The sequence below is a fragment of the Pinus tabuliformis genome, chromosome 1_2 (genome assembly GCF_031772625.1).
Source record: "Pinus tabuliformis cultivar Carrire ecotype Pingquan chromosome 1_2, CPIR1, whole genome shotgun sequence".
Lineage (NCBI taxonomy): Eukaryota > Viridiplantae > Streptophyta > Pinopsida > Pinales > Pinaceae > Pinus > Pinus tabuliformis.
In genome coordinates, this window is record NC_142298.1 from 347,705,795 (window position 1) to 347,728,422 (window position 22,628).

At 37.2% G+C, this 22,628-nt stretch overlaps 1 protein-coding gene across 1 annotated transcript; it reads right to left on the reverse strand.

Moving 5' to 3' along the window:
* Positions 1-21,747: 21,747 nt before the first annotated feature.
* On the reverse strand, positions 21,748-22,362 carry LOC149205799 (uncharacterized). The gene has a single exon (XM_089397513.1). The coding sequence runs from the start codon at positions 22,360-22,362 to the stop codon at positions 21,748-21,750; it is 615 nt and encodes a 204-aa protein (XP_089253639.1).
* Between the last annotated feature and the right edge of the window lie 266 nt (positions 22,363-22,628).

Consider the following 22,628-nt stretch of genomic DNA (forward strand, 5'->3'; position numbering starts at 1 on the left):
GGGAAGAGCACCTCTACCATATTCGACAGGTCCTCCAAACCCTGCGAAATCACAAGCTATGTGCTAATTTTGAGAAATTCACTTTTGGCATGACATATGTTCAATATCTGGGGTACATATTTTATGAGTAGACTGTGCATGTGGACTTAGCCAAGATACAAGTCATTTGGGATTGGCCAGCCCCAACCACTGTAAAAATGATCAATAATTTTCTGGGTCTTACCAATTTCTACCACTGGTTCATGTTGGGGTTCTCTCATATCACTTGGACTTCAAGTCAAGTCACTAAGGGTTGAGTGAGCGTAATGTTCTTTTGGTTCGAAACCCAACAGAAGGGGTTTTCTGAGTTGAAGCATCGCTTCTACTCTACACCAGTGCTAACATTACACAACCTTCAACAACCATTTGAGATTAAGATAAATGCCTTTGACTATGTTTTTGGTGTAGTTCTTACTCAGCAGGGGAATCCAGTGGCTTACCACAGTTAGACATTTTCAGATATAGTCTGAAAGTTTCCCACCTATGACAAAGAAATTTTTTCCATTGTGAAGGTCTATCATAAATGGAAGAATTACATTAATGGGAAGGAAATGATCATCAACATAGATCAATTGACCCCTACAGTTCATACAAACACAAGAGAAAGTTGCAAAATGATCGCTATTAGAAATGGTCCACATACTTGCAACAATTCCATTTAAACATTAGGTACAAGAAGGGAAACACCAATAATGTTGCAAACTACCTTAACCAATCACTAGTCATGGCGCTAATCACTGTGCTCAACTCCTATGGGAACAAGACTTTGGGGTGGCCGCATCTTTACAAGAGCAATCCAGAATTTGGCAACACATACCAAACACTCCTGGAAGGTAATAAAGTTCATAATTTTCACCTCTAGGATGCACTTCTATGCAGCCTAGGACACATCAATGTTCCTTCAAGTGAGCATGCCAAGATGATTTTGGAGGCGAACTATAGTTAGGTTGCAGGACACTTCAAAGTAGAGAAAAAAATGGCAGTATTGCAAAAGTATTTTAATTGGCCGAACCTTCGTTAGGATGTTGGGAACTACATTTGATCTTGCACTGCATGCGTCATTTCCAAACCAACCGTGAAGAAGAAATTCATATATACTCCTAATCGACCTTGGGAATTGTTGCAGTCGCTTTTTGACGTCAATATCGATCCATGCTATTCTATTGTAAATGAATACCTGCAAGATACATTAAACAAAGACAACAAAGGAAAACATATCATATTGCATTCTAATGTAAACCATATGACAGATAAAGGAGCATTGTACTGAGGAAGTAGTGATTTACATGCTTATGGAAAGTAAACACGCATTGCATTAATAATAAACACAAGAGGGAAGCATACAACCACTGCCTTGATGTTTGAAGCCTCCTTCAGGATGGGTTTCCAAGTCCAATCCAAGATTTATCAAGCTCTATTTTCACCTTCACAAATTGGTAGCAATTAGGCACAATTTAGTAGCAACATGACCAATCTAATCTGACCAACCATTTGAGGGTGTAAGGGAATCATTTATAAGGAAGGAGAGGGAGATGGGGATGGAAAAAAGGGGGAATAAGGTCCACATATTAAGGGGAATATCCCTAAAGGTAGGATCAAGGAGTCAAAATGGGAGAACTCGACCATATCCTTATTTAACAATAACCATCTCGTCGTTCTTGAGGCTTCTAGTAAGAGAAGCTTATGCTACATTTTTGGTGAGAGTGATTCAAGATTGTAGTAGATAAGGTCAAATTGGGTATAGGAGGTTTGAATTTGCAAACGAAACTTCTCTTGAACATATCGGTGACACAACTATAGAGTTTGGTAGAATTTGACTGAAAATGGGACCAATGGTCATGATGAAGATAGGTAATGATCAAATGAGAGGAAAATGGATTTTCCAAACCTAAGAAGGAAAGTGACTAAGTGAGGATATCCCAAACCCGACACGAAATGCAGATGAGTGTCATGTTCAAGAGTGACATGTTGCCTTTCATGCAAAATACAAGACACATTTACTTCTATTTCCCCCCACCATTTATAGCGATTACCTCTTTATTTTTAATCATAAGGATGAAGAGGATACCATATGTTAGTCATCTAGGTTTACCCTTCGAATGAATACATCCTATTATATTTACCGAGTGCTAGGAAGGAGTAGCACGGTCTCGTCACGGTGACAAGTGCTGCGTCGTTTAAGTTTTACGAGTTCGACGGAGAGGTAACTCGACATATTTTTCATGTTTAGAGAGTTTGAAAAAGAGGCAAAAAGGAAACTCCAAAGGTCCCTTTTCATAGATAGTCTCTCGAATCTGAAAAGGTAGAAAACAATATTCAAGAGAACCTCTTAGCCATGTTCCACTAAGGTATTCCTTTTTCGTAGCTAGTCTATCTCAGTCAAGAAAAGGGTTAAACTTATACTGAGGAGTCATCTTTTCATTTACTTTGATGAGTTTGAAAAGAAAAGTGCTCAATAATCATTTCATATTTTTGGATTCTGAAAAGAGTTGAAAGAGGACTCCTCCTGGAGGAACAAGTGGTATAAAAGGATAGAAAATAGTTCTAGTCATGATGGAACTTCTCAAAACATGTAAAGGTCAAGAGTCTAGCTAATAAGACCACTCATCGCACATGTTCCTCAGGTAAGGGTAAAACAACCAAGTGAAAGAATATTATTGACCGAAGAGATGGTGACAATGGAATGAAAAAACCAAGGCTCATCTAGCAAAAACATGGTGATAAAAAGGGAAGTCATGAGAGGTAAAGTGGGAATGGTTTCATTTTTACACAAGCTTGAAACATGGGAAACTATGCTTGAGGATACTTGAAAATGGTTTCATTTTTTCACAAGCTTGAAACAAAGATAAACTATGCTTGAGATGATTTTGCATGCCCATTGTGATAGTTCATGAAGGTACTTAAGGGAAAATTTAGCTTCTTACCATTGAATTAGTACTTTTTAAAGATTTTTCAAGGCTTCATCAAAGGTTTCCCCATACACCATAAAATCATACATATATACTTCAACACGATCATTTGTTAAATTACAGAATATTTCAAGAAAAGCTCGTTGAAATGTTTTTGGAGCATTACGTACACCAAAGGGGAGTACTCGGTAATTAAATGTCCCCCATGGTCAAGTAAAGGTTATTTTATCTTGATCTTTAGGGAAAACTTGTATTTGCTTATAGCCACTAAACCGATCAAGAAAAGAGAAAAAAGTATTTCCTGCCAAGGTATAGAGGACTTGGATAAAGGGAAGAGGGAAGTAATGTTTCAAGGTAGCTTTATTTAATTCCCAATAATCAATGCATGCTATCCATTTTCCATTTTTCTTTAGAACAATTACCAAGGGAGAAACCCATTTACTATCAAAAATTGGGTAAATAAACTTTGCACTAAAACATTTTTGTGAATATTATTTAAATATCCCTTTGAGTGTTGGTTTCATTCTCCATTGTGGCTAGCTAATGGGTTAGGAATCCTCCTTTATGTAAATATCATGTGTGCACAAATCAATATAAATTCCTTTCATGTCGGTATAACCCTATTCAAAATGTTTACTAATATTTTTAAGCATTTCCACCTATAGCTCTTGTTGAAATGGTTCCAATCCAACATTAATGTTTAGAAAATTTCCAAGGTAAATTTCAATAGTTTTAGTTTGATCTTCTAAGGGATCAAACAAAACTATTAGTTTCATTTTTCGAGTTAGCTTGATGGGTGAACATTTTTTTCCTAGATTTTCCTTTTTAGAATCATATTAATTGAGGGATTGTTGTTGATGTGTTTAAATGGTGCAGATTATATCATCCTCATTGTGTTCTTTAAAAATTGGGACTTGATCAATGGTTAGAAGAGGTTGAGTAGCCTCTTCATCACTATCTTTGAACCATAAAGCACTCTTTGTGTCATAAGAAGGTTTCATTAGAGGGTAAAGCAAAAGTCTCTTAATAGAGTTTGAGTGGGAGACAATTATGTCCCTAGACCTATACTTAATGTAAGCATCTGATGTAGCCAACCAAGGCATCCTGAGAATCAACAAGTAACCCCCAAAGTTTTCCTTGGATTGAAGTATCATGAAGTCATATACATATCCCCATAAATATATTGAGACCAAATTATCTTCCAACACCCCTTCTCGTTTTATTGTGGATCTATTAGCCATCCAGAGAATAGTTGGGGTGGGTCGAAGACTAGGCATCCCTAATTTATCAAAGGTTTCTTTGGTCATCACATTAATATTTGCCCCTCACTATAAAAGTGTTAGATATAGGGATACTATTTATACATACAGTTACAATAGGATTTCTTGGGTCATCACATTTTGTTGTGAAGACCTTGCCCAACATTAAGTTAGCCAGTTTCCCAACTACTTGCATTGTTTTGGGATCTCTTTTCTTTCTTCCTAGCTTCTTTAAACAAAGTTCCCAAAGAGCTTTGGCATAAATAGCGAAGTCCTTGATAGCTTGGAACAATGGAATTTTTACACAAACATTCCTTAATACCCCCAAAAGGTCAAATTCAAGTTGAATAGGGAGTTTTTCAAGACATAACCTTTCTGGATAAGGAATGGATTCAGACTCCTTTTTAGGAGTTTGTTCATGATCAAAAGAAGGCAATATTGGATTGGGTAGGTTATCCTCATCATCTTGTTCTTGGATAAAAGGAGCAGTTTGATTTTGGATAACTTTCCCATAGTGTAAATGAATATCTTTATAGTCCATGGTTGAAAGGGGATAGGTAGGAAAAGGTGATAGTTCAATATTATAGGTGGGTTGATCAATCTTATTATTAATTGGAATATGAATAGGTTGTGTAGACAACTTATCTCTTAGTTGAGTTTGAGTGGGTTGGTTTGAACGAAATTGAAGTTTTTGTGGTTGAGGAGGCATCACATTATCGAATGATGGGATCCTCTCCATCATGGGATCCACCCTTGCCCTTGCTCCTAAGGGCGGCATTGTGGCCATGGAATAGGAGGATACCATCCAATATGGAAAGTAAATTGTTTGGAAGGATCAAGAGGTATAAATGTTCGAGGTGGCTAGGATTCCTTTTGAGTCACAAAACAAATTTTCTCAGTCTCCCCATCTACCTCTTGAAACATTGCTTTAAGTCTAGGCAAAGAAGGGAATTCCTGAGTGGAATGGTTTTGTTCACCAATGCCACATGCTTCTACATCATTCAGAGGAAATTCTCTAAGCAATTGTTTTTTTCGACAGTTTGAATAAAATATAGGCAAGTGTAGCTCATCTTCTTCCTTATTTCTCTTAGCTTGAAGGGTATCTAATTGTGAATTGAGTGTGCTTAAAATATCAGTTTAAAATTATATAAGAGATACATAGTTCAACCTTTTCATCCCTATTCCACCTAATCTATTGATTCATGATCAAATATATATTTTCCCATAATTTTCACTTCCTCTACAATATTTTTTACATAATTCATAGATTTCCTCATATGTTAATTGAGAAACATATCATGCACCCATAAAATTCAAAGTCTCCAAACAATCCTGTTGTATTTCTTTAAGAAAGAGGATATGTAAAGTTTCAACATTTAAGCGAAATTTCTTAGTTCTTTGCAAAGTACATTGTAATCTCTCCACATAGTCTTCCAGACTCTCATCCTTTGACTGAGACATCCTAAAAATTTCTTCCTTAATGTCCCTAAATTTGCAATAATCTTGGTATTTACTTAAATATTTGTTCTTCATATCATCCCAATATTGGATAGTGTTTCTTTTTGATCCCATAAACCATCGAAGGGTTACATATTTTAAGATCATAGGAAAAAGTTCTAACTTTTGAGCATCTTTCAAATAATTAAAACATCGAAAAAGTACATCAAACTTAAACAAGAAGGTATTGGGATCCTCTTTAGATAGGCCATTAAAATTTGGAAGAGCATATTGAGGAATATTTTTCAATTGCACCACAACATCAGTGTCTTGAATGGGAAATTCAAAAATAATTGGTTTTTATTGTTTTTGTCCATTTACTTCTTCATCTCCCACTTTTTCTTCTTGTGTATTTTTAGAAGTTTGAATTTTATTAGATCTTGAGGAACTCTCAAATTACTCTTCAAAAGGGGCCTCTTCACTTTTTGATGTTTCTCCTCCTAATGGTTTCCCTACTAGGAAGGTAAAGTTTATGGGAATCCCTCTTTGACTTGCCAACACTTTATCGGGAGTGGTCCCCATCATACCACATGTTGGGGATTTAAGAGAATTTTTATTTTTCCTACCTATGATGTTCTAAATGCATTTATTTGATATAATACAAAGGAAAAGGGTACCTAGGTTGCTGAAAGTGAACAAATGCTTTGTTCACTTCTAGCCCTAATATCCTTTGGATTATTTATGTGAAATGTCCCAACTCCATGAGTGCCTCCCCGACAACGACACTAAAAATGACGAGTGTTTTTATTGATGTTTTAATATCGTAGATAATATATTGTCCTATAATTTTCAACTAGGTCAGTAAACTTATGAGGGGCTCGGTGCAATATACATGAAAGAAAAGACTTTTCACTTATTAACTGATTTGTTTTAAGTGCATGGGAGTTTATTGTTTCATTGAAAGGATCCTACTTTTTAACCTTAAACTTAATGGCTCTTCAGTTACCCAATAATATCTAAAGAGTAATCTCAAAATAGTTCCAAAGTTTCAAAAGTATTATAAATAATTTAACTACCAATTTCATAGTAGTTGGTACATTATAACTCCCTTAAATGAAAACACCATCGATCCTTCTTTTTTGTTGTAATTTGGCTTTGGGTCCTTCTATTTCATTCAAAAAATTAGATTGTACCTGCAAGTTATAAAAAGGACCAGAAGACTCCAACCTAATCAAAGGGAAACCAAGTTTTTTGACGATCTGGTGGAGTCATATCCAGATAAAAATTTTAATGTCCCAATCAAGCCTTAAAAAGCTAAAACCACTAATATTTCATGTTGATCTCTATCACTATCCTGACAATTCCCAAGGGCTTTTAACTATAAATACAAAAACACTAATCATCATATGAATCAATGGGATCTAAATTCTTTGTAGTGGATCCCTGTTGGGATGACAGGGGGATGCATGGAATGTGAGTTTCAATTCTTGCAAGTCACCCATTCACTTGAATCATACCAAACTTCAGTTGTTGTATATTTTGTTAGATCAAGGCCAACTCTCCCTATGTATGAAATGGGTCCCATGGTATCACTGCCATAACATTGGCCATCAAGGTCTTCATTCTCCAATATAGAAGAAATGTCTCAATGTATAGATTCCTTCTCCCTTTGGTGTGTCTTGGGTTTGTTACAATATTTCCCAAGTCTCTCACTAACTCTTCCATGTTCAGCTCAAGCTCAAATATTATCATTTCCTCCTACTCTTCTAACTTGGAGCTTGCAGAATTAGAGGAAAAATCCCTATATGAGGCGGTTTCCTCCACCTCTATGCGGGTCCTACGTCTAGGTCCCCTCCCTCTGTCAGCTCAACGTTGACCATCAGCCCAACCTCCATTAGTCACCTCCATTCCTTGGCCTTGACATTGGATTGGATTGGTATTATTACATTTCCTCAAACCAAAAGATGCCATGTCTGTCCCTGTGAAACAATTATTTATATTCTGAGAGCTTCGGTTTGATGTCTGGCCACCAGAGGTCGATAGTGATCCTATGCTCTAGTCAGTATTTCGGGTGTAATATTCTGCAGATGCTAACCGGATGGCCAAGGATTGGCTAGACCCTATAAACATTAAGTTAGTAGAAGGAAAAACCTCAAACTAAGATAGCATTTAACCTTTTAAGAGAGGGAACCGTAATAAACAAACAATATCTCCAAAAAGTTCCGCGTACATTGAGTTTCCAGACAAACCTACCACAAATTGAAAAAATTTTAAATCATCTGAAAGAGGGTGCCTCAATATCTCATATATATCCCCAACATTGTGGATAAGGAGATAATATGACCCGAGGTGATTCATAGACCTCTTCTAAGCCCTATAAACTGGCCCTCCAACCAAGAAGATGAGCATAGTCAAATAAATCTTAGGACCATATAAAAAAATCATAGAAACTCCATCCTTCCTAATTTAAGCCTCACAAATTCGACCTCATGGACAAGGAGTAGGACCACAACACAAGGTTATAGCATTTTTCTAGGATATTTGAATAAGCACAGACAAAGTATTATAAAGATCAAAAACACAAAGATGGAAATACATAGAAACCCAACTCCAGGCATAAATAGAGACCAACTTCTGATTTTCACGCCAAATAATCAACAATTTGCAGAACTTACCGACATCCAAGGAACTCATAAAAATCAAATGGAGGGGAAAAGAAAGTGTTAAATACCCACATATGTCGATACCTTGTTGCAATGTCGAGGTCATCCTGAAGATAGAGGGTAACACATCCTCCTTTGGTCCTGTCTTTCTAAATGCAGCCCAAATCTCTGTAATATTAAGAATCATCTCCAAACAACACCAAAATTAATACTTGTGCACAAACTTACCCCACGCTTCAATATTTCTCCTTGTGGGAGATCCCTCCTCCATTACACTTATGTACTTTATAGTTCCATTACACATGTGAGTGCATGTAAGGGTGTGGTCGCTCAATCCCTTAACATTTATTAACCTCAGTCTTCTAACCATGGTGGTGTAAATATTGCAGCTAATTTTTTCCTGACATGCAACCTGATCGAGGAAAACCATCACTAATCCTTTTCAAAAACAAATATTTCAAACTATTTAACACATAAACTAAATTTCACACAATGGAAGGAAATAAAAAAAACACGTTGTTTTCATTCTATGTAATCATACATAAGTTGAGAAACGCACAACCATAAATGGAGAGAAAAATAGTTGTTTATTCTTGTATAAAGTTATTAAAGGATCGCATATGATTAGAACAAATGTGGGAATACGACAAACCACTACGCGAATACAACATGCCAACTCAATGAATGAAACAAACTGACTAACCAATCAAAATAAGCACAAAGATTTGGCATTTGACCATGGCTTGAGTAGGTCAAACTAAATGCTCAGTTAATGCCCTAGATTTTTAACTATTCAATGGAATATGATAGATATAAATAACTAGCAAAACATACCAAAGCACAATACAAACATAAATATAGGACTCTAGAAATCACCCAAGGCACAACAATTTTATTAATCTCAGAGATCACAAATAATGATAATAGTAGTTGTTTTTCTTGCACCCTTGGCGTTCTTCTACTTATATAGAGTTCGTGTGAAACTAAAAATAACACACCATATGTTTGATTTCATATTGGCTAAGTGACTAAGGATAGATTGAGTAAATATTACTGACAAACTGAGTTTTTGAACATGATTTAATAGATTCAAATTAATTCTATCCTGGAGAAACCCAACTATGTCCATTTTAATGAGCCTTTGGATTCTAAATATAACATATTATTCACTACAGCCTATGATCCACTGAAAATAAGTATCTCATTCGGAACAAGATTCACTCCTTCAGTCATAAAAACCAAGATCAATGCTAATTGTCAAGATCAAAAATACTTTATGCAACACTAAGTATTTGTTTTCCTGAAGTTTGTTTAAAGAGCCTTCATAAGGATTATGACATAATTATCATCTAGAAACATTTGATGATCGACCAATAGGATCTCCTTTAGGTTGAAACTACTTCCTTTGCATCGTGCACTCTTAATAAAAATTGTAGGCTTTCCTTCTTTCCAGTTGAACCTTCTCACAAGTATGCTTAGCTGAAAAACTCATCCATGATCGAAATCAATGGTCCTTAACAATAAGTCCTACAAATAAAATCTTATCGGCATGCCAACTTGTATCTAACTGTAGTATTTGACCAAAAGGCTTCAATGTCTAAACACTTTTATAGTGAAAAATAGATTCATCAAAATGGAAGACCATAGGAATCTCTAAATGAGACCCTGTTAATACAACCGAGACATGTGAAACCATATATCGTCATGTTGTCAAGACACTTTGATTTTGAGTGAGTAGCCTCAACAATTTTATTTGAATCACACTTGGTATAGATATATATATATATATATATATATATATATATATATATATATATAGATATAGATATATAGATATATATATATATACTCTTATGCAATCCATACACATCCATAGGTTACTAATCAATCCTTTAGTTATTTATTAATAAATAGAAAAGGCAAGGTTTGAAAACAAATTCAAATATACATGTACTAGAATAGGTAAGACAAGTCATTAGTAAGAAATGATAAGGTTTTCAAGCCAAAAGTGGAGGTTTTTAATGGAAAAAATTGTTGTTATAAGCAGGAGTCATCATAAATCAAAAGGTAAAGGCATGGAAGAGACATTTCACACTATGTGACACTTGTGAGTATCTCCACTAAGCCTACGGATTTCGTTTAGAAACAAAATAGGGCCTATGATACTCTTTTGATTCTATGAAGGTTGTGGACGCTATGTATTATTAAAGCTACACCAAGAGAAAACAAATAAAATAGCTTGAATATTCAACATCCATTATTTGCAATAACCTCACAACACTACATTGGCATCTAAGGAAGACCTAAGTTGCAAAATAAATCCAACCTTAGCCTTGTAGCTATGATTAGTACGTAAGTTGGGATAGAAATAAGTAGCTATGATTAGTAAGTAGGTTGGGATAGAAATAAGTACTCATTTCCCTAATCTTAAATACAATATATAGTTTGAATCCATTGAGCTAAATCAAGGGTGATTAGCCAAAGATAAATCCCTAACAAAGTTACCAACTTAACAGGAATTGTACTAAGTTCCCATTTTTTTTAGGTTGTAAAAATTCATCTAATTTTGAAAAGCGTTGATGCAAAATCAACCTTTTTTTCTAGAATATTTTTGACACTTTAATTTTTCTCATGTATTAAGTATGTACATTTTTTTTAATGTTAGTGATTTCATGCTAATTTTGAAAATTGTTTATGCAACATAAACCCCTCTTTTTTTGGGCTTATTTTTGACATTTTAAATTTTCTCATATATTAAGTATGGATAACCTTTTTTAAATGTTGGTTCATGTGGATTTTGAAAAGCGTTGATACAACATCAACCTTTTTTTTCGAGGGCATATTTTTTACACATTAAATTTGTTTATGTCCTAAGTTGTAATACCGCTCGGTGAAAACTAGATATTTAATTTACTTTTACAAAAGTAATTTGGCACGACATGAATAGATAATAAACATGAATGTTTATTTTAATTTTATTAATTGAAATTGGTTATGGTTTACCAAAGAATTACAGAAGGAAAATATGTTAAGCTAGATTTTTACTCACCCAATAGTTATTACTCTCCATAGAGATAAATTATCTCAGTTAGGGAAAAGGGAGCTAAGAGGTTGAAAGAGAAAAAAATCTTGAGGCAACCTAGAGACTTGTAACCTAGTTGGAGGAGGTCCAAGAGAGGAAATGAAATTGATTCCTTTGACAGGACGTTGTTGAGGAAGGGTAGGAAACTACCAGAGAAATGGATTCTTGAGCTAATTAGTGAGTGGAATACCCTATTAGACTTGTAAGGTCTATAATAAACCTAGAAAGATCTTGTGTGGTAAAAAAATTCTAGGTCGACCTATTTCAATCGATGTCTAAAGAATTATTCTGGAAGTAGATTGGCTTGGGGTGAGTGTTGGTAAAGGTTACCTAAACTCATTGGTCATTTGGAGTGGTCCTTTATCTTCAATGATTTTGTGGTAGCCTAGCCAAATTAAAATAGATATGTTTTCTACTACTATGTTAAATTTTTATTGGAATAAGAACAATTCTTTCTACTCCTTTGAATAATAATGAATTTTTCATGAATGAGTCTTGGAAGAATACAAGAAAAAGAGAATGTTTTAGTATTATTTATTTACTATATATATGTATAAGAGGAATAAGAGAATATTAAAGCCTTAGGGTGAGTTAGATTATCCTCAGGCCAAGTTGGGTGAGAACGGGCAACCTAGAGGCAATTCTAGGCTGAACAGAGAGGACTCAAGAGGATAGGAAAGCTCATTCCTAGACCTGCACATGTTACTACTAGACCAAAATATAATTATAAATTAGACCTATCTTAATCCTGAAGCATACAAATAAAGAGAGAAGAAAAATGTTTTACTATTATACATACTCAAAAACAAAAGGGAATAACATAAGGAAAGAGTTGTGTATTATCTCTGTACATAATTATGAAAGATAATGTTATACAAATTTATATTCTTTAAGGTCTATATGGAGGTTGATGAAATTTATGTTTTGTTTTATATGTTTACAATACAACATTTGTATGCATAAGGGGTAGTTCCAGGATAGAGCCAACCTAGGTCCGCTAGCCTAAAGCAATCCCTATTATCTTCATATAAACAAAGTGGAAAGACAGATCATGATTTAATAAGCCCTAGACAATAAATTATGTTGATTGCAAGAACGAAAATAAATTGTGTTGATTGCAAGGGTATAAATAATAACTATAACTTAACAATGAAATAGGCCTATCTCCTAGGAATGAAGAAAGTCCATATTCATCATACAAATTCTCATCTCATACAACAGAGAAAAAGATAACCTTGTGATTATAGAATCATTGGTATATATATGTATATGTATATGTATATGTATATGTATATGTATATGTGGAGAGGTAGTTTATAAAAGAATTATAAATACACTGTATGCATTGAATTCCCTATAGTACCATTTCAAATTCATCAATAGAAACATATGAGAAGAAAAAAACCAAACAAAACCACCTATCCTAGTATGGCATCAGCACCTTAAATTTATGTTAACAACTCTTCAGGAAATTTATCACATTGAATTCAAATATCTTGAAAAATAGAAAATTCATTGCGAAAGAAATAAAAATTTGCAAACCCTATAGAGCTAGGGTTAACAAAAACCTATCAACAACAGGGACTATAATTCCAGTTGGATTTTAAGAAAATGTATATATAACCACATAACCATATATAGTGGCTAGACAAATCCCAATCATGACCGAATTTCGTAGCCAAATAGTTGCAGAAAATAGTAGTTTATAAACTGTATAGCGATGCCAAAAACTATACAAAAACTAGTCAGCGACACCAAAAACTTTATAGTCGCTATACAAAAACTGTATAGCGACGCCAAGTTCCATATCAAGTATTGGATTTGGATTGTCAACATATTGGTATAAGCTAAGTGCATAGATCCAAACTTATCCCAGCTTGTCGATGGATCCCAACATTAGTATTATATTAAAGTGAATCATAAGGTGGCAATGAATCAAGAGTAAGTCAAATATACTATGCTCATATCATGTGGATTAATAACTTTATAGACATAAATGACTTAGATACCTATATTAAAAATGGAAGAAGGTATATCTATCTATCTATATATATGACTAGAACTAACATAATTTGTTAATGCATACATAGCTAGTAGTTATTTTGAACTCAATGATGATGAGGATGTTAGTTCCAAGTCAAATTCAATCAGTAAAAAAAAAATGTTGGTAAGATAAGATATAGGAGATATTACATAAGTATGCATAATTTTTTTTAAATCTTGGTTATTCAACCATTTTTCAAGTTGTATTATTTATCTTCTTGTTTTTTGTCCCAATATGTATGTTTTTTAAGGGTTTTTCAATCTTGGTTTTTTGCTTTTTTTTGCAATGTTTTCTATAATGAAATTTTAAATTTTTTTGTAAAGTTTTTTTTTTTTTTTTTTTCCACTGGAAAAATCGTAATTTTATTCATTATGAGTAAAATTACATGTTGTAGATGCTGTATAGCATATGCTGTAACAAAACTTGTCCTGCTAATCAGGAGCTAATAATCAATCAAATAGACAATCTAGACTTTCCTACCTTTCTTTTTTTCCACTTTCCGCCAACCTTCATTGTTAGGCGGAGCTGTTACAATAATCATTTGTGTTTCATTTGTGGCAGCCATGATGTCCTTTTCAGAATCTGTGCTTGTTGGCGAGTATGCTCGTTTGCTGCCACCAATTTCCTGCCTGGTGTTCTCATATTGCTGCTGTGGGTTACCTGCATTTGTGTCTATTGCTCCTTCGATCAGATATTCATTATTCTGTAGGTGGTGTGGATAGCTTTCTTTGCTGATTTCTGGGTTATTCCTTCCGTCTTCATCTTCTTGTAGATTGCTGGTGGTTCCTGCATTCCTTTCCTCTTCTATATCCTCTTCTACATCCTCTGCCCATGTGGCTGAAAATTGCCATCCTTTCGGCTTTGGTGGTTGTCTCCTTTTCCTATCTTTTTTGTTTTGTGGGCATGCACTCTGAAGATGACCTGTTTGTCGACATATGCGGCAGCGAAAGGCGGTGTTTTCATAATCCAGTGGTTGTGCCCATTGTTTTCCATTATGTATTAGGAGAATGTGCTCTGGTAGGCCTTGACTGAGGTCTACCTCCACACATATCCTGGCAAATGTGTAGATATCCTTGGATAGGCGCTCATGATCTGCTTTTATAAAAGATCCCAGGGTATTGCCTATTCCTTCCAGTACTTTGTAGTGCCAAAAGTGTATAGGAAGGTTAAACAATTTTACCCAAACTGGCATTTTGGTGACCACCATGCTGTTTGGATCGAAATCTGTAAACCAAGGTTTCACGAAAAGGCCAGTGTTTCCCCAAAACCATGGTCCTTCGTTCAAAGCATATTCTTTGTCCTTTATGGTGTCAAATTTGACAATAAAGAATCCTTTTGAACAGAGATGGATATCACAGTTTTCTGTCCATATGGAGTAGATCCATTGACGAAGGGCTTTCGGTTTGGGCCAAAATCCATTGAACCTGCATATCACTGCTTTAGTTGAATAATCAGTTTGTATTTCATTTACCTCTGGTATGGAGATTGTTAATGCAGGGTTCTGTGTTGTCTGCTCAACAATGTATGCCCCTAGTGCTGTAGCTTGTTGTTCTGGTTTCTTTTGTGGTTCCATCTTCCCTTTGACTGCATCTTTGAAGGAAACAGGTCCTTTTGAACTTGAGCCGGGGCAGCCTCCGCGCAATCTTGTGCTGAGACAGATGGTAGAGTCTTTTGCTATACCGTATTCCATTAGTTTGAACCCCTCCTGAATTACCTTCCCTGCGTAGAGGAGGAGTTGTTTGCATGGTGGGATTCCAGTCTTTTCATGTATCCTCTGTTTGAGGATTTCTGTTGCCTCCCATATCCCTATTTCGATGCATATTGTGTTCCCTCCCATAGATCTAATAAAGAGAGAGCTTTTTTTATCTTTACTCGTCTTTTCTGGTGAGTGTGTTTCCAGATCTGACCTGCATAGGGGTAGATCTGCTCTACAGAGGTCTAGATCTGAAAGCCTATGACCCGATCTGTGGCCAAGTACTGTAGATCGCAGGGGATCCAGAGCCAAGCTCTCGCCCCATGCTTGGTCTGCAAACAAATTGGTTGAGAGCTGCCAGAATGTGTCAAAACGGGTCCGCTGCTTTCCGAGAGGGGGTAGAGGAACAGTCTGCCGGATCGTTTTCCCAAAGACGCAGGCGCTGCTTCCTATCCCGGGCATAACCCTCGCTGGGGGTAACGCAACCCTCCAATACTGATTGGGATCCGACTGTTTTGATGCAAATAGCCAAGAACAGTGGAATATGGTAACCAGATCCGTCCTGTATGGAGCATCCTGAACCGTGAAGGGAAGGAATAATTCCGTTCCATTTTTGCTCGAGTCAATATCCTCCCAAAGCGTATTCTCGGAAGCAATTTCTGCCACAGGTTCGTCTGTCAAGTGCCCGATCCGCATGCATTTCAAGTGCGTAGCCAACCCATGAGTGTCGTTCGAGGGTTTTTCAGTTGTCTTCACCGCTTGAGAGAGCGCCTTATGCAACAGGTCTAACCGGATTCGTGCCTCTATTCGTCTTGTAAACCCTGACTGTAGCAGATAACAAAAAGCCCTTTCTCTTGGCGACGCGGAGATGATGAATGTAGGCTTCTTGCTTGTGGATTCACCGGGGGTTTGGCAAACGCAGGTAAGTCTGAGCGCCATAGTTACCGCAGAGCCCTCCCTGTTCCATGCCGTAAAGTTTAAAATAAGTAATAAAATTAATATTTTGAAGTTAGGAATTTTTATATATTTATATATCATTAATTAATAGTTCAATACACATAAAATAATTGTTAGTAAAAAAGAATAATTTTAAACACTTGAAAAACAATACACATTTTGCATACATATCTAATTAAAAAGATATGTGTTAGTTTTGCTAAAAATGACATTTTAAATAAAAAAAAATTATGAAAAGAATGAATTAAAAAAAGTTGAAAATTAGCAACATTTATGATTTTCTTTTAAATTTTATGTCCAAACATAATAACATTTCAAGTTTTTTTTTCAAAAATAATAATTCACAAAAAGAAAAATTAAAACAACTTTAATAAAAAAAATTAAAAAAAAAATTGTTAAAAAAAATATTGGGAAACAAACCAAAAATACCTTAAAACAAAATGGCCAAAAAAAAGATTTAAAACAAAAACCGGGAAAAAATATATTTAGCAAAACAGAAAAAATAAACAAATTAAAACATTAAAACATTATATGCTTGTTAAAATCCAAATTTATATATATAGATAAGAGACTATTTTGATCATGAGAATAATAATAATAATAATAATAAATAGATAGAATTATATTTAAAAAAAAAAAAAACAAAAGTAATAGAAAAAGTTACAAAAGTTTTGAAAAATGTGAAAATAGATGTATTAAAAAAAAAAAAAAATTAAACATTAAAAATAAAAACAAGAAAAATAATTATATTTTTAATGTTTGAAACTTCTTTTGGGAGAAAAATGGAGTGTGCAAGGTCCGTTAGGGTTTCGTCTCCCTGCAAGTCTCTAGTCGATGTCGGTTCAGGCATTGCGTTTGAATCTCAAAGGAGGGAAGCATCTGATCAACGTTGTCAAACACTTTTTTATCCATGTCAACTCATGATGGTGGTTCAAAAATAAGGATATTGAGGCATGCTTTGCTTCCTGTAGTGGCTTTCCAAATGCATTTACAGTGACACAATGGCCTTGCATGCCAGTCTCCCTTTTATCATGGATCCAAGAAGCTTCTTGAGCCAAAGCACGAAGTTGCTCCAAGCTACGAAGCCATGGTTTGGGAATGGTTGTTGCGGGGTTCAAATCAGAACATGTTTTATTTGAACCCCTTGTTTGGCTAATGGGTTTATGCAAATCCGGTGAGCTTAAGTCGATTGCAAATTCTCGGAATATTCCAGGATCCGAAGGACATGGGCATGGTCAATTTTCCATCAGATCCCGGAATATTCTGGGAATCTGCAATCGACTTAAGCATGGCCATGCAAATCTAATGTCGTCGGCATAGATCCACACCATCCCATTGTCGATTTGTTTATAAATAAGGGGAAGTGGTTCATAAATGAGAAAAATTCTCACAAAATGGGTTTTCAAAATATGGTTCATAAACCTCATCCTCATATCTACTGCATCGACCCAGATCTAATGGCAAACCATGCAGACAGAAGCCCTCAATGCCACCCTTGATGGGCTCGCGACCCTGCGACCGGGTCGCAAACGAAGAATAGATGGCATGCCACCCACAATTCGTCGGGGCATGCCACCCATATTGCCCTTGCAGAGGGCCTTCGATTCTTGATTCTGGGAATCAACCGACTCCTACCCCAGAGTCCAAGGGATGTAGGGAGAGCGACATGGGTGGTGCCACCCCTTCTTCCTTGCGTGCGCGACCCTTTGGCACAAGTGGGGTGGCCAGCCCATGAAATTTCTGGTTTTATTTTATAATGTTTAAAAAATGTTTTTTTTAATTTATTTGTTTAAATTTTTTTCCCATGGAAAAATTCGTAATTTCATTAAGAAACAGAAATTACATTTTGTAGATGCATACGCATATTCTGATATTTTTATCAATAGTCTATCATCTTCCGAAGAAGCAGCAAAGCTAGTTACCTGTATCCACGCAGGGAGGTAATAGCCCAACAAAACTGTGAAAAGTATCCATGAAAAATGCAACAGACTCAAAAAAGAAATATATTATCTTAATCCACGCAGGGAGATAATATTCAAAACAAAGTACTGTGCTATTCATATAAATAGCCGCATACCAGATCAGTAACAGTGATAAGAAATATGTACAAAAATATGATATCGGAGCCCAGAATCTAATCCATAATGTCCATAAACGGTCGGTGATAGTATTGGTAATGAACTCCTTCATTCTGTTCACGGATCAACTAGATGCCCGGCTCCCGGATCGCAGCTTCTTTGGAAAGGCGGTCAGCATCTGTGTTCCGCTCCCTGTAGATGTGATTACATGTAAAATAGTCAAAATTGGATATCAATCTTAAAGTCTCATCTAGTATGTGTCTCAATGAGTATGACCAGCAATAAGAACTTTTATTCAACCAGTCGCAAACAATTTTAGAGTCCCCAAACAATTGTAAAGCATGGCAATTCTTCTCCAAAGCAAAACGAATAATGTGCATGGCTGCTGATAGTTCCGCAAAATTATTAGTACCCCTCCTTAATCCCATGATCAAGCTGTAAGAGTGCCTCTCTGATAAATGAAGAATAGCACCCCCACCACAACCTTCTTCTTGTGCGGCCCCATCAAAATATGCCCAAGGCATGTGGGGGTCAATCAGTTCCTGGGTGATGTTCCTTGTGCGTGGGGGCGGGGGGTCATCAGGGATGAGATCATAGTCTGCTTTGATCTTAGCAGCTATTATAGGCCACCTGGGAGGGGTATTCTGAAAAATATAAAGATTGCGGGCTATCCAGACAGCCTAGCAGAACAGCAAGGGGAGGTTCCTCAATTTGTGGGGTATGACTGTGGAGTACCACAAGTTCCAGGCCTCTATCAGAGAGTCCGCCTGCCAGTCACATGGTGTGGGGGTGGCTGCTATCACAAGGGCCCATAACTTACGGGCTTCAGGGCATTTCAAGAACAGGTGAGATGCAGATTCACTATCAATGTTGCAAAGATAACACCAGTGAGGACCATGGAAGGAACGCTTCATCAGGTTATCCCCTATGGGGATTTTATTTCTCAGAATGCACCACATTAATAATCTAGATCTGGGAGGTCCTTCAACTTCCAGAGGTGTTTCCACCAGGAATGAAGGATCTGGGGCTTCTGCAGCTCCGCTAGAACTAAGTATCCTTCCTTTGGAGAATATCTCCCCGATTTTGCCAAAGCCCAGATGAGCTCATCTTCTCCGTCGATAATGCGAATATGAGCCTCCGAGAGAGCCTGTATATAGTCCCTCCAGAGTTGCTGCCAAAGTGGTGGAATGTTGAGTTGTAGGCCTGATTTCCAAGCTTGATGGAGGAAAGTGGAGTTTGCCTCATCTGCTATATGAGCAAGGTGTGTAACATTTTTCTCTCCAAGGTGCAATAGTAGATCTGGAGGCAATCTATGCATGTTCCCGCATCCAATCCACGGGTCGATTCCAATACGCACCCTACTTCCCGAATGAATCCTCCAAGTAAGACCTGTGCGAATGGGATCCAAAGCTTTCAGGACAGCCTTCCAAATAATCGATATTCCAGCATTGAGTCTAACCGGTCTCCTGATCCAATCCAAAGTCTGTAAAGGGGCAATGTATTTCGAGTAAGCCACTCTCATCCACAAATTGTCTGATGTGACCATCTGCCAACCTAGCTTCGCTGCCAGGGCTGAGGAAAAATCATCAAGTTTTTTTAGTCCCCAGCCTCCCCATTTTTTCGAAAGGGTGAGGGCATCCCATTTGACCCAGGCGAAGATTCTTCCCGGTTGACTACCCCTCCATAAGAATCTGCAATAGAGTGTTTGAATCCTTGACAATATGCCTCTTGGAATCCAAGCCAGGGACATCCAATAGACCGGGGTTTCTTCCAGGACACTCTTGATGAGTGTGAGTCGGCTAGCCCGAGATAAATATCTGAGATACCATATGCTGAGTCTCTTTTCCAACTTGGCAATGAGCCAAGTCCAATCCGCTATCTTGTATCCAATGGGTTTTAACTTATAACCCAGATATTTCAGTCCCTCATCCAGTCCAATCTGTGCAAAGTGGAATCAGTGGAGAGCATATTGGATTTCATGCTGGGAGCAGGCTGTGGCCGTCAGAGTAGATTTTCCATCATTAATTATCATCCCCATGGCTTTCTGAAATAAAGAAAAGATATCTCTGATGATTGTCAGATCTCCAACACTTCCATTGAGAAAAATCAGCACGTCATCCACAAACAGTAAGTGAGTGAGCGTGCAATCTTCAGTAATCTTTATACCCTTTAATCTTCCTCTCCTGTGTTCCTCTTTGATTATCCTGCTGAGCCCCTCCATGATCAGTAGAAACAGAAGCGGTGAGAGTGGACACCCCTGCCTCAGTCCTCTAGCCGAAAAAAAGAATGGAGATGCACTCCCATTGACCAGGACACTAAATGGGATATTAGTGATGCATCCCATAATCCATTTTATAAAATTGAAAGGGAACCCAAGATGAGTTAAAAGCATTCTTAAGTATAACCAATTCACTCTGTCAAAAGCTTTAGATAAATCTACCTTCATGATCATACCTTTGCTTTTTTTGCTATGGAGCGAGTGTAATACTTCCTGTGCTGTCCCAATCGCCTCATGGATCTGCCTGTCCTGAAGGAAAGCAAATTGTTCAGGCAAGATGTGCTTCGATAAGATTGGCTTCAACCTGTTTGCTATAATTTTGGCAATAATCTTATACAAGCAGTTACAAAGCGAAATGGGACGGAATTCATCAAAGGTGGTCGGATTATCAGACTTCAGAATGAGTGCAATAAAGGTGGAGGTTATGGCAGCTTCCAAACGACCCGAAGCTCTTGATTCCTCAACTACTCGAAGTAGATCCACTCCAATCAATTCAAAAAAATCCAGATAGAATTCGATGGTCCAGCCATCAGGTCCCGGGCTTTTGTCCTTTTTAAACCATTTTAATGTGGCCTCCAGCTCCTCTAATGTTACTTCTTGCATCAGTTCATCTTCATCTTCTTGCTCCACAAATCTGGGGAAAAGTTGAGCAACTCTGATAATTTCTGCCAAGTTAGCTTCCCTGGGGTCACTGTAGGCTTTCTTAAAATGAGAGTTGGCTAGAGAAGCAAGCTGAGGGAATGTGTTTGTTGTCCTTCCCTGTTCATCCTGCATTTTCCAGATGGTATTAATTGCTTTCCTCCCATTAGCAAACTTTTGATAAAACTTAGTATTAGCATCCCCCTCCTGAATCCAAATAGCCCTGCTCCTCAATCTCCAGATGTCTTCCCTTTCTTTAAGAATTTTTCCACGGGTCGAGTAGAGGGATGTGATTTTACTTTTATGCTCCTCTGAGCTATATAGACCACCCAACACATTTTCAAAATCAGCCAACTCGAGCTCTATCTGTCTTAGAGTTTGATCATCCTGTATTCTTTTTTGGTGAGCCCAGAGTTTGGACATCTTCTTCAGCTCTGTGAGGTTATGGATAAATCCTGTTGTTACATTTCCCCTCTCCCCTGGAGGGTTTGCTTTCCAGAAATCAGTCACCATGCTGATAAACGAGGCTTCCTTGAGCCAGGTTGAGCTGAATTTAAATGGACCCTTCGGCCTAGCTCTACCACTTTCCATTTCCATATATATAGGCAGATGGTCTGAGAGTCCACCCATGCCAACCCATTGCCTTATGTTGAATCCCAGATCCATAACCTATTCTTTGACTAAAAATCTGTCCAGTCTCCTAGCCAAGCCATTTTCACCAACTCGATTGTTCCTCCATGTGGCTTGTATCTTTGCAGAGGGAATATCGATCAGGTGATGATAATCCAGAATGGACGAGAAGTAGTCCGAGAGGGTGTCCCTCTGAGCACGATGACCCCAGGATTCTGAATGACCTATGGAAAAATTAAGGTCCCCTCCAAGAATCAAATTATCAACCAAAAATAATTCCAATCTCAGGAGATGATCCCAGTACTCAGGCCGATTCTGGCAAGGCCCGTAAATGTTGATGATTCTGAAAAGCATTCCCAGCTCTGCTGAGTGTACATCGGCCCCTATAAATCTAGCCCCTCCCCAGCTGTTTAAAAACTTGATAGATCGAGAATTGATGCCCAAAGCAAGCCCTCCTGATCGGCCTTGGGCATCCAATCCCGAAAATTTCCATCCCGGAAGAGAATGCTCAAGAGTGCGAGTAATATCATCAACAGAGCCTAAAGTCTCCTGTAGGAAGATAATATCCAGCGAGTCGGTAGAGATTAACCGACGAAGAGCTAGTTTTTTATCAGGCCTAGCTAGCCCTCTGCAATTGAAGGATAAAATCTTCATGGAGGGGGTTCGGAGGGGGCTTCTCTGGCTCTAAGGACCCCAAGAATGGTGTATTGTTTGCCCAAAGCAATATCGTCATCCGCTTGTGCTTGTGCATGTTTAACATCAGAGGGACAGCCACGGAGAGCCTTAGGAGGGGGAGGGGGATGGATGATGTCAAGTCCAACTTGATCCTGTACCGAATTCTTCGATCTAGAACGAGTATTGTATCTAGGTACAGAAAGAGCAGTCAAGGAGGCTGAGAGCGCCGGAGGAGGGGTACAAAA

What these genes read in the sequence shown, in the direction of transcription:
- LOC149205799 (XM_089397513.1), bottom strand. Translation starts at nt 22,362, where the DNA reads ATGAAGATTTTATCCTTCAATTGCAGAGGGCTAGCTAGGCCTGATAAA.